Source organism: Martes martes (genome assembly GCF_963455335.1).
Source record: "Martes martes genome assembly, chromosome: 8".
Lineage (NCBI taxonomy): Eukaryota > Metazoa > Chordata > Mammalia > Carnivora > Mustelidae > Martes > Martes martes.
Window position 1 is genome coordinate 60,574,358 of NC_137895.1, and position 13,734 is coordinate 60,588,091.

At 33.3% G+C, this 13,734-nt stretch overlaps 1 protein-coding gene across 1 annotated transcript in view; it reads left to right on the forward strand.

Moving 5' to 3' along the window:
• PIK3C2G (phosphatidylinositol-4-phosphate 3-kinase catalytic subunit type 2 gamma) overlaps positions 1–13,734 on the forward strand; it is a 343,791-nt gene that overhangs the window by 54,984 nt on the left and 275,073 nt on the right. The window contains exons 6-7 of the mRNA XM_080811598.1: positions 5,302–5,404; positions 11,039–11,109. Coding sequence (XP_080667724.1) covers positions 5,302–5,404; positions 11,039–11,109 — 174 coding nt within the window. The remainder of the gene's footprint in view (positions 1–5,301; positions 5,405–11,038; positions 11,110–13,734) is intronic.

The window sequence follows — 13,734 nt, forward strand, 5'->3', positions numbered from 1 at the left end:
CATTTTTGCTTTTGTTTCCTTGCCTTTGGAGACACATCTAGCAAGAAGTTGTTTTAAAGCTGTGCTGATGTTTTTATTCAGATTTGTATATCTTTGTCCATGTGTGTTCTGGTTAGAGACCTGGATTGGTTTGAGTGGTGTCTTCCAACACTTTTTCCTAGGAGACCTGTTATTTTTAGCCCACAATTTGCAAAACACCCCACTGCCCCCTTATATAAAAAGAAACTTGTGGGGAAAAAAAGAAAGAAAAAAAGAAACACATGTATCACATTATATCAGGAATGCCTGAATCTATAAATAAATTTTAAGTGTGCTATTTTTACTCCAAATATTTATGTTCTAGTGTCTGGTCTTATTTTGTCAAACCCAGTATCCTTATTTGCAAAATGGGAGATTTGGGCCAGAACTGTTCTTCCTTTCCAGTTTTTGAGATCTTTCTTCATGCAAAATCATACATGATACCTCTATTATTAGAATGATAATTAGATATCCTCAGGACTGGATTAATATAATAAAATGCAAATCTACCCACAGCCCACCAAAATTCTCATGAAACGGCAGGAAAAAATATTACTGAAAAATTCCTGGTAAAATAAAGAGTGACAGCACGGGAAGGACAAAACAATTGCAAAGGGACTGTGGAGGTCCTAGATAAAGTATCAAAAGATACTTAAAATAGGAAGGTTTTGGGACATTCATTTGACAGCTTTATAAAAAACAAGACAATATCCTAAGGAATGATGAGCTTTCAAAATTAGCTCAAAGAGACAAGTAAAAAGTAGTATAAAAGTAGTATAAAAGAATAAAAGTATAAAATATAAATAAAATAAAATAAAATAAAAGTATATGGTATAAAAGAAAACAATGAGCAGTGTGGGGTGAAAAGTTAGTTTTTGCAAATTGCACCAAACCTTCAGAGAAGAGAGATTTTCCAATTATATAAACTGTTCCAGGACAGAGAAAAGGTATATGAAGTTTACAAGGCTGGCCTAATTGTGATGCCTAAAACAAATAAAGGTAATAAAATTTTAAAATTATAAGCCTATCTAAATTTTGAAAAATGTAAAAAAAAAAAACCCACCTTAAAAAACTGTAAATTAAATCTGCTAGTGGGACAATCTACACAAAAATGTAAATATAATTATACATTAGGAAAATCAGTGTAATTAATATATTAACACATTCAAGAAAAAAATGATCTTCTCAATTTGATGCACCAGATACAGAAAAACCTATCTGATAAAATTTGAAACTTATTTATAATTTTTTAAAATCATTAACAAAATAAAACATGAAAAATACACAGCAGGAATACACAGCAAATATCATATCCACCTGTTAGTCATTTAAGGGATTTCCTATACAAGTAAGAAAATGAAAGGGATGTCTATTATCATTATTACTATTCAGGAGGGTTCTAGACAACAGTCAGCAAGAATATTGGGAGGCAATAGATAAAACAGTAATTATTTTAAAAGAATATAATTTTCTATTTAGAAAATCCAGGGGCGCCTGGGTGGCTCAGTGGGTTAAAGCCTCTGCCTTCGGCTCAGGTCATGATCCCAGGGTCCTGGGATCGAGCCCCGCATCGGGCTCTCTGCTCGGCAGGGAGCCTGCTTCCCTTCCCCTCTCTCTGCCTGCCTCTCTGCCTATGTGTGATCTCTGTCTGTCAAATGAATAAATAAAATCTTTAAAAAAGAAAAAAAAAAGAAAATCCAAAATAATCAACTGAATAACATTAGGTATTACAGCAGCATTCGACAAACTAAGTCAACACATAAAACCAATGAATAAATACCATGAAAAAAAGCTTTGGCTTATAATAGAACAGAATCTATAAAATATCTTGCAAAAAACATTACATGTGTAATAATGACCTGAAAGAAAACTAACACTTTACTCAAGGGCATAAAAGAGAATTAGGGTGCTTGTAAAAATATACTTATCCTTGAAAAGAAGATTCAATATTATAAAAATACCAATTCTTCTTACTTAATCCCATAAATTAAATATAAGTCAACACTATATTAGCATTTTCTCCTTAACAGTGGCACATTGATTCTAAAATTGTTCTGGAAGAGAAACTGTGCAAAAATAGATAATATAATTTATTTTAAATAGTGACTTTCATTTCCACACTTCAAAATATGCTAGAAAATTAAATAATGGAAGCAATTTGGTATTGGCACAGGAACAGATGTATAGATTAATGGAATATTTAGAGTCCAGAAACAGATCGGATATTTATGAAAACTAGTCATGTGATAAATGTAGTAGGTCAAAGATGAGAAGATGTCCTCATTAAAGATGTTCCAGAAAATTGCCACTGTGTTGGAAAAATGTCTAAAATTGGAGCTATACATCACTCTTTACTCAACAAATGCATTCCAGATAGATTGTATATAAGGACGTAAGTATAAAGAACAAAAAAGAAAGTGTTGCTATGAAAAAAATTAAGTTGAATTCTTTATAGATAATTGATAAAGAGGGATCATTAAAAGCTATTACTACTGAATTAAATGGGAAGAAACAACTTTAAAAGATTAGCGCAATAATTATAAAAATCTAAACCAATTCTTTATTCAGGTTGTTCTTCAAGTCCAAGTACATGCTCTTTATAAAGAAGGTGGAATAAGAAGTTAGAGATAATTACTTATAGGTTTGGTTTATGTCAGAAAGAAGCCATAAAATTATAATCAACAGACCCTGCATCTTATACCAAAGGCTTTCTTTACTCTGATATCAACACTTAGGTGACTGAGAGTCTATTTAGACATTTTTTAGTTAAAAACAAAATGTTCTAAGTTGTCTTTTTTATAATTCCCATCTCTAACTTTGTTTTATTTACACTTTTCTTGATCTCATCAGTTAAGTGATAAGAGAATATGGAACTAAAATTCAAAATGATCTTTAATTGGGCAGCTGGAGGGCAATGGGAGAGAAATGAACTGAAGTCATAGTCAGGCTCTAAGGCTTATTTGAGAGTGCAATATACACAGTGATTAAATTGAGGTTATAATGGAAAAGATTTAAGATACATGTTATTTAAAAATTGGGTAACCACTGGAAGATTAACAAATATATTTATGTCTCCCAAGACTCTAAAGATAAAGAAGAGACTCAAAGAAGATTCAAACAATCTCAACAAATGAAGGAAAATAGTAAAAAAATTATAGTTAATATAAACCAACGATAACACAGCAGAAGGCATTACTATGAGAGAGATGGTTTAAATTTTCTGATTACAAAGCAGTCTCAGAAAATGAGTTAAAATACATTTAGCTATAGGCTAGAGATATAGGTAAAATAAAATGATTTCATTTTTAACAGAAATATATATGTACTTGGCCACTTATTTTAGCTTACAAAAGAAGTGCCATAAACTCTGAATAATTGTTATTCTAGAAAAGGGAAAGAGGAGGACTTTTCTTCTCTGTTTTGTTTTTTACAGTTTACTACAATTCAAATGTTTTCCATGAGAGTACATTCCCATAAAGTAACTTTTAAAAAAATGGGGAGATGAGCTATAGGGGAAAAAAGAGACGTGCGAAATCTGATAATTACCCAAAATCTGATAATTACTCAGATCTTGCCATACACACACACACATACACAGAGTTAGGCAAAGATAAGGGAAGACTTAGATCCTACTTTTAGAAAGGGGTAGAACAGGCAGATTTAGTAAATGAAAATATAGGCTGTCCAGTTAAATGTGAATTTCATAAAAACCCCCACTTTTTAAAATACATATCAAATATTATATGACACATACACCTATACTAAAAAAAAATTCACTATTATCTGAAATTCATATTTACTGGTCATCGAATTTATCTCAAAACCCTAGTAAGGGGTATATATACAGGTGAGTGAAATAAAATAGGTCCAGAAAGCTGTAACCATGTCTGAGGCTGAAGTCACCAGAATGGGGTCCATTGTCTAGACTTCAACACACTGACGAAAGGAAACTTTGATAGCAAGGTGGGCCACTACTCTTAAGCTGGTTCCCAGAATAGGAATAGGAAAACAGAACTCCAAGCATAGAAAGAGGAGTTGGGGGTGGGGGATGAAAGGAGAGGAACTTGAATTCATGTGAGAGTATGGAGAATGCCTTTGAAGCAAAACTTGGGTGATGAGGAAGGCAGGAGCTCAAGAATACATATGCCTTATGTTTAGACTAGCAGTAGAAGTAACTCAAGAAGCAATTAAAGCTCATGGAGAGCACTGGGACAGGAATCTAACAGGGGGAAGGGACATAGGGTGTAGAACACATGTTGTGAATACTATCATCATTTTGACAAGTGTTTTCTTAAAAAAATAACAATTGTCAAAAGAAGAACATTTATAGAAAATTTAGTAGCTATCAACAGAGTAATGCTCTATTTTTCTGCCATTTTTGAGAATAAGTGTTCTCAAATATTTAGTGACTTTTCCAGATAAATGAATGTATCCCCCTAATGGCCTCAAATGTTTTAACATATAAGGTTTATTTTTTCCTTCTGAAACCCTTCATATATTTAACTAAGATCCTTAAACAAAGTACATTAACAAATACATCCTTTTGAATGACTCTTATAGAGGGAAAGAGAAGGAAGGAAGGAGGGAGAGAGGGAGGGAGGGAGGGAGAAAAATTATGCCATTAGAAGTATCTGAAATATGCGGCGATATTTTTTCAGTTTAATCTGCTCATCAAATAATGTAGATTATTAATAATATAGATTATTATATAGATTACATATAACCTATATAACTATATATAATTACATAGATTATATAATCTTAATAATGTAGATTATTAATAATATCAATTCTAAAAAATATATAATGAGTTTCAGAGAGTTTAACTGGTGTGCCTGTCATGGAGCTAGTAAATCTGTCTCTAAAGCTTATGACGTGTCCACCTCACTGTTCCACATGTACTTTGTCGCATCAGTTAGACCTCCCAGAAACATGTTGTCCTCAGCTTTGAGATGGCTGGATAAAACTAACTCTGAATATGTAATATATTCTTTATTACAATTTATGTCCACCCTAAAGCTATCTAATCATTTTCTAACTTGATGCACTTGAAAAATAATTGTAATATCTTAACATGTAGTATTTTAAAATTGTCACTTAAAAATTAATATGAGGATATATTTTAAATAAATATAAGAAAGTAAGGCTATATATAAAACTTTTACCAGACTAAGTTTCAAAAAAAAAAAAAAAACAAAGAAACAAAGACACAAAGTCAGAGAGGAAAACATACAGTTGGGGGTATTATGGGCAGAAATGACTATTCATTTTTTTCTCCTTTAGTGATTACTCTTTGGGGAGCCACAAAATATTTCAGAAAGATAAATCTGTTATTCAACTTAATCTGCAGAAAAATGGGGAAGTTCCAGGAAAATTATCTCGAAAGGTAAGATTTTCTTAACATCGGTTTCAATTTCCAAGCTGATCATTTTAAGGACAACATTCCTATCTTTATGGATTGTTGCCAATTTGGAATTACATAGCTTAATGAATACATGTTCATTTGAGTATATTTACTGAAACATAATGAAATATTTATCGAAATGCCTGTTAACAATTTGGACTGAAGCAATTACATGAATACATTACTGTAACCTTAGTATAATAGCAAATCAATTGGTCTCTTGGAAAAATCATTTATGAGAAACTTATTAAAGCTATTACATTCATACTATCCATGAAGCCACTAGGAAGTGAACAGAATAAAAAATGTGAAGGGGAAACCATTGAAGAAAGAAAAATAACACAACTCTTGTTCTATTTGAAGAGTTTATGTCGGTGTCAACACAATTTAAATCAGGGCAGATTAATAATCATAATATATATAATAAAACTACCTCAAAAGGGATTACTGTGCTTTAATGAAATAATTTCATGCTGTTAGGTATGAATTTTATTCTCTATGTCTTGAGTTATTTCAAAACAAAATTGTACAGTATGCAATGAACTTTGATATTTTGGCAGCTTTATCTGTAGAATCTTCCAATTACCTGCTTTAAGCAAAAATCCCATCACCCTGTCATTTACATCAGATAACAGACTTCCAGTGCATGACTCTTTTTTTCCCCCCTAGTCTGAGGTGTTTCATCATAAAAAGTGTCAGGTGGTGCATTAGGTTGCAATATATCTATGTGGAATATAACATAATGAGGCCAGAAGAGAGTTGTTTAGAAAAATCTTTTGGAACTGGTACTCAACTCAGCCAGTGTTGACAGCTGTAGGGTATGCATCTGAAATCTCCACAGAGAAAAATTATAAAGTACAACTAATACTCTCAATATTAATATACCCTAAGAGTCTTCAAATTGTCCTCCATGTTTTGAAAAACGTGAAATCATCACGTTTCATTTCAACATGGGGGAAGAAGAGAAAACGTATGATTACAACTTCTATTCTCCTTGAGAACTTTCATGTTGCTAAAAAAATTACTTATCTCATTGGTAGGAATTCACAAATCACTAACATTTCAGTTTCATGTTAATTAAGGTTTATACTTAAATCCATTTAACACCACTAGTAAGATACAATGTGTACTGACATTTATTTTATGTCTGGAAATTAATATTTCTATTATATTTAATCTTCACAATAATTCTATGTGGCAAATACTATTAAAAATAACAAAAGTGAATCACAAGGAGCTCCATAACTTTCCCCAGATCATGTTCATGGGACTAGAAAGCAAGCAAAGGAGTTTGGGTTTGAACCCAGTCACTCTCCATAGCCAATACTTTATGTTATCAGTTTATATGACAAGTTGGGATTTAGATGTGACTTTCAGCACAACTAGTAAAAATACTAGCGTGTGCGCTCTCTTTCTCTCTCTAATCCTTTTGTTCTTTTGTTAGTTTTTTGAGAGAGAGAGAGAGAGAGAGACGGGGGGGGGGGCAGAAGGAGAGGAAGAGAGAAAATTCTTAAACAGGCTCCATTCCCTGCACTGAGCCTGACGTGGGGCTTGATCTCAAGACCCTGAGATCATGACCTGAGCTGAAATCAAGAGTCAGTCATTTAATTGGCTGAGCCCCCTGTTTTGTTTACCACAGCTGTTCCACTTACCCCAAAGTCTGGGACATCATAGGTATTCACATATATTAACTCACTCACAACAGCTCAAGAGCAAAAAAAAAAAAAAAAAGATAATTACTATTATTTTCCTTTTTTAAATGAAAGTACTAAGAATTCAAAAGAGTAACTGAATGGCCCAAAGTCTCACAGTTAGTAAATAGGGAGATGGGATTTAAGCAGAGCTAGTCTGATGACAGCGCTCACTACACCATAATGTCAGCCAATTAAGTATCTCTGGGGTATTGTCATATGTTGTTGGGACAAGCATGTAGTCATTTCTGGGTGTAAAGTATATAATTGTCACTAGAAATGCCTGCTTTTCAATGTGTCATTTGTATCATAGCAGGAATTAAGTTACATGGCTGCCTTTTTATGCTTCAACGCACAAACTTTACTTCCTACAGTGAATATCACATCTCTTGGCTAATTCAACAATTTACAGGTAAAGAGTATAAATGCTGTTTCTCATCCATAACTTTTCCTAGCACAAATATTTTATTTAAAAATAGATAATATGCTTGATGACACAGAGGTTTATATATTCTCCATTCACTCAAAATATTAATTATGTAACTGCGGTGTACTAGGCCCTACTCTAATGTTGGAATACTGAACAAAATCAACAAGGCCTTCTAAGGGTTTAGTGTCCAGGAGATTTAACCAGCTCTGACTCTCAATTAAAGAGTAGTCAGAGTAAAGAGTAAACACAGACAATCAGAAAGGCATTCTATGTCTCCATCTCCCCAAATCCTGGCTCTTGAAGGATTTTTTTCAGCATCATATTTCCAAAGAGAAAATACTACATTTTATTAAAATCTGTAATTATTTACTTTCAGATACCATGCTAAGTACATTACAGATACAATCTAAAAATAATTAATTCAACAAATATTTATTAAATATTTTTACATGCCATATTTAGTACTTGCCTTTGAGGATCTCATATGTGAAGGAATAGGTTAGTGAACCTATTTAAAATTCAGAATTATGACTTAGAAACCATATATGCACAGATTGATACCCATTTGTTCACTGAGCAAACGATAATTGAGCACCTACTATATACGAGGCACTCTTCTAAACACTGGAGATACAGAGACAAACAAGACATGTCATTACTTATTCTAGCATGCAGAGTTCTCATCCTAGTAAAGAAGACATGCAATAAACAAATACATTTAAAAGTCTCATAGACTGGGTGGCTCAGTTGGTCGAGTATCTGACTCTTGGTTTTGGCTCAGGCCATGATCTCATGGGTCATCGGATCAAGCCCCACAAAGGGCTCTACCTTCAGCCAGCAGTGTGCTTGAAGATTTTCTCGCTTTGCCTCTTCCCCCACTCACGCACGTGCTCACATGCATTCTCTCTCTCTAAAGTAAAATAAAATAATTAAAAAAAAAAAGTCTGATAGAGATATGTGCTTTGAAAGAAAAGAATTATGTTTTTTAAAGCCTAGGGTAGGAACACCTGATACAGATGAATATGAAGGGCTAGTTGCAGTGATTACTTCTATGTATAAATCCTACAGCATATAGACCTAGCTTTCACCTTAAAAAATAAAGAGTGTTAAATTTACTGATTTGGCAACTTGTTTAAAAACAGATTCTGGGGGCGCCTGGGTGGCTCAGTGGGTTAAAGCCTCTGCCTTCAGCTCAGGTCATGATCCCAGGGTCCTGGGATCGAGCCCCGCATCGGGCTTTCCGTTCCGCGGAGAGCCTGCTTTCTCCACTTTCTCTGTCTGCCTCTCTGCCTCCTTGTGATCTCTGTCTGTCAAATAAATAAATAAATCTTTTAAAAAATAATAAAAAAAACATAAAAACAGATTCTGGATTGATACTGCCAAATTCAAACGTCTGCTCTTGGACACATGCTTATATTCACCCTAGTTTTCTGGTTAAGAAAGATGTGAATAATAATACATACCTAATATGATTATTATTAGAACTTAATTGAAAAATGTAAGTGAAGAGCTTAAGTCAGTGCCTGTGCCTAATCAGAACTACATAGGTATCAATTATTGATGTCATAAAATTAAGGTGTTAGACTAGATGGTATGTTAGCCTTTTACTATTAAAAACTTTCTATGGTAAGGAGATACTGATTCTATTGTTTAACGTAGTGTCAAAATTCTCTATGATTTTCATAATTTATCTATATAAAAACATTTATAAACAATTATATTCCTTTTCAGTAAAATTACATAAATTGGCTTACAATATTTCTTCTATGTAATACTAGGAACATAATGATGATTATTATTATTCCGTTAAATTTCTTGACACCATTGCCTTACACTCGAGATGTGAGAGTTCTCTAATTGTACAAGTATACTGCACAGCTCAATTCATCTCAGATGCCTTTCCTATTTTAAACTTGTTTATGTTATACTGAAATATGGTCATTTAATTCTTGTTCCATGAGATTATTCATAAAATATGTTGATATGTTGACAAGTCCTTAGAAATCTTTCTAGATTTCAAAATTTTACAATCCCCATCCTCATTAGATGTGTATAACTGAGTCTTTTATAAAAAGATTTTTCTCTTTATCTCTCTCAAATTTGACAAGGATTGCCAACATTGTTGATATTAATCATAAAAACCAAGATTTCATTCTAGCTCAAGGAAACATTCACAGAACACATACAGCAGAAGATTTCTATAGGAAAAAGGCAAAAAGAGACACCTTAACTTTTTCCTTAAGATGAAGGAATGGCCTTCAGGTTTGGAGAAAAGTAAAGTGCACAATATATTCCATGGACAACTGCTTAAACCTGTTCTCCAGACTTTTGAGATCCTTTAAATAAAAATACTTTTCTTATAAGTGACAATATGACAAAGGCCAATTTCTCCCCCAAAAGCATCTCTGGAAGCCAAGTAAAGTGGTTTTAAAATGAATATGATTATGCTGTACAGAAAGATGCAAATAAGTCATTATTTATATGCTTGCTTTGGTTTTAACTTCAGAAAAAGTTTTCTTTTCTTCTTCTCAAAGTGTTTCTTTTTTGTACCATGCATTCAACATACTGTATTATAGGGATGGCCTTATTCTCTCCATGTAACAGCTTTTTTACTCTTCCTCACAAAACCACCCATTAAAAATGTTAATATACCTTTGACCTTAGGCCATATCAAGGTCTTCCTTCTGATGTTTTCTGTCAGGAGCTCTAATAGGCAGTTTTAAAAATAGATCATATATTAACATACAAGATTACATGCACTCCAGGTATTTAGGGACTCATTTAGCTTTCAAACTTAACAGCTGTGTGTAGTGAAATAGTGCCATTATAAGGGAGTATATCGCATTCTCCCTTGCAGACTTGCATAGGATTTTCATGAGTGCCTGTTGCAGAACTGCTAATTGAGGAGTTATGGGGTGTGTGTGTGCGTGTATGCATGTGTGTTTGTGTGTTTATGCATATGGACCACAGAACTGATATTTTACAATGAGTAGTTTCTGCTCATCTTGGGAGAAAACACAGGCCCCCTGATAACTCCTCTTACACTAATATTTGGGAGACAAGATGTGGTAAAGTTGAAAAATGGAGTTCATTCTGAGTCTGCCAGCCGATGTGACAAGCTATCAAGTCTCAGACTACCATGGCGTCCACAGCCTGAATGTAAAGAAACTGTGCATGTATGTGAGAGAACTAGTGTCTGCAAAACTGCCTTCCTGCTAGGAGAACCTAATGTCTGACCTTGGTAATGCCAGGATGTTTTTCAATCATCCTTGAGGTTATCCTCAACCAAAGCTCAGTTTTCTGATTCACTTTTTTAAAAGAATGCTTACAGAGTTAAGAAGTGTCTTGTAAAGTCTTTAAAACAAAGTATTAAAATGATCAATGAGGGTTATCAAAAGAGGTGAATAAAATGACAGCAGGAAGTTACAGACCTATTTTTATCTGGTACTCATTCCTATTCACTCTATAAATATTAATATGTTCTGCTGTCTACAGCATGAAGATGACCATAGTCAGTTTTATCTGAACCAACTTCTAGAATTTATGCATATTTGGAAAATATCCAGGTAAGATATTTTATTTTGTTCCAAGACTACTTTCTGACTGAGTTCTCAAGTGCCAAATCACAATATTTTTCAGTTGATTGTAAAAACTGTCCTTTCACTAGTACTGTGGAAGCTATTATACTTTTAATAGATATCTCCCTTTGGCAAATTTTGTTAATAATTATCTATTCTTCACAGCTATTCAGATACATTTGAAGAGCTGCTAACACCTTCCAGAACAATCTAACATTCATTTTAAAATCTCTCTGCTACCAGTTATTACATTTTCAAGGGTTTTTTTTCTCATTCATTTTGTGAATTTGAGTGTGCATGTGTCACTAAGCTCTTTGTATAACTGAATTTCCATACTTTGAAAGTCAAAACCTCCTGCTTTAAATTTCTTTCTTGAACTCCCTGAAAATAATTGGTGTATCATAAACAGAGGAGTGTGAATTCAAATTGGAAAACTCAAATGACAGTCAATGAACATATCCTAATTGATTGTGATATCTAAATGTATGCATGTATTATTGAAAAGAATAGACCCATCAGAAAGGTAAACTGGGAGAAGATATCATGCCACACTTTGGGTTTATCTGGAATTAAAGTTGTTCTGAGTTGAATTAGTGAAAAATGGGGTATGGGAGGTATGTATCATTAATTTCAGAAGCAAACCTGATATAAAATATGAGTTAAAATTTTTTTAGTGACCATTCATAATAGCTATCATCACTTAATAGAGTTATTGTACATTTTGCATATATTACCTCATCTAATTCTCCCTGTAACCCTATGATAAGACACAGAATTTATTTCAAAATCAAAGAAACTAAAGTTCTATAAGATTAAATACCTTGCCGAAGGCCACTCAGTTCATCAGTGGTAGGACCAAAATTAGGTCTGCCTGAAATTTGCAAAGACCAACTGTCTGAAATTTGCAAAGACCATATATTTTGCTATTAAACTACTGTCTTTCCATATGGGCCTCTCTTTATTTCCCCCAAAGTACTTGTCTTCAACAATAAAATCATAGAATAGGTAGTAATAGGGAGGACTTTCAATATACCCTAACTCAAATTTTTATTTTATAGCTAATTACATGGATTAGGTATGGGCTCTCATCAAAATGACATATTAATAAAGGCTGTAGTTTCCTTATTCCAAAATAAATTTATCCAAAAAAGAAAAAAACCTGTAGAGAGATATCAAATCTGACAAATTTTTTAAAAATTGAGAAATCCTTGGGAGACAAAGGATTGCTTTGAACTGGCTTGGTGGAGGGTTGTGATTTACATATAGACAGCTGCTGCCTGAGACACAGAGAAATAAGGGAAGGGTAGGAAAAGAAGGTGAGAGCAAGGTAGTTTTTTTCCTTCTGTTCCTGCCTCACTCTGCCATTATCCGGCCCTTTACAGAAGACTGGTGACCTTGACCATTGTGCAGTCCAGGTGTTCACAGTGTTAAATTCGGGCAAAGCAAAAGCTCTGCCACAGTGAAGACTAGAGGAAACCTGACAGGGACGGACTAGCCTCAGAATCTAAGTCCTCCACGCCTTCTCTTCAACCCTAGGGCAGTGCGGCTTATCTTATCAATTTATTTCAAAAATTTGCCAACCATCATACAGATAATTTATGCTCTAGCTAGGACTAAAACCAAATGTCTAATTCTCAGTTAAGTGCTTATTCTACTTTAATTATATATATTGTATATAATTTTGTAAGTCTATATAAAATATCTATATAGAAAATATTTATAAATAATGCATATATTTACATATAAAGTTGCACACAAAATATTTTTTTATTTTTGTGTGCATATTTTTATTTTATATATAGTATTTTGTATTATTGATATATATTATTTTATATATATGGCATTATATATGTATATGTGTGTGTGTGTGTGTGTGTGTGCATGTGTGTGTATTCATTCATCCACTGATGAACATTTAGGTTGGTTTTCATGGCCATTGTGAATTATGTGGCAATGAACTTGGGAGTGCAGGATGATAGCATAGTTCTACTTCTTTTTTTTTTTTTTTTTAATTTTCTAAGGAAACTTCATAATGTTTTCCAAAGCAGTTGTACCAATTTACATTCCCAACAGTACGCTAGGGTTCCCTTTTCTCCACAGCCTTGACAAGAGTCTTTTTGATAATAGCCATTCTAACAGGTGTGAGGTGGTATCTCATTATGGTTTTGATTCGCATTTCCCCAACAATTAGTGATACTGTTCATATGCTTGTTATTCAGATGCTTCTTGACCATTTGTATATATTTTTTAGGAGAAATGTCTACTCAAGTCCTCTGTCCATTTTTTTAAATTGGACTGATTTTTCACTGTTGAGTTTTACATTTTAGGTATCAATCTCTTATCAGATATATGGTTTGCAAATATTTCCTCCCATAACCTTGGTTGCCTTTTTATTTTGTACATTCATTCCTTTGCTGTGTGGAGCAAAGTTTAAGGTTTAGGATAGGGGTGCCATTTCGTTCTTTTGCATGAGAATATCCACTTATCGCAACACTATTTATTGAAGAGACTATCCTTTCCCCACTGATTATTCTTGGATCCTTGTCAAATAATACTTGACCATATACGTGTAGGTTTATTTCTGGGCTCTCAAGTCTGTTCGATTGGTCTATG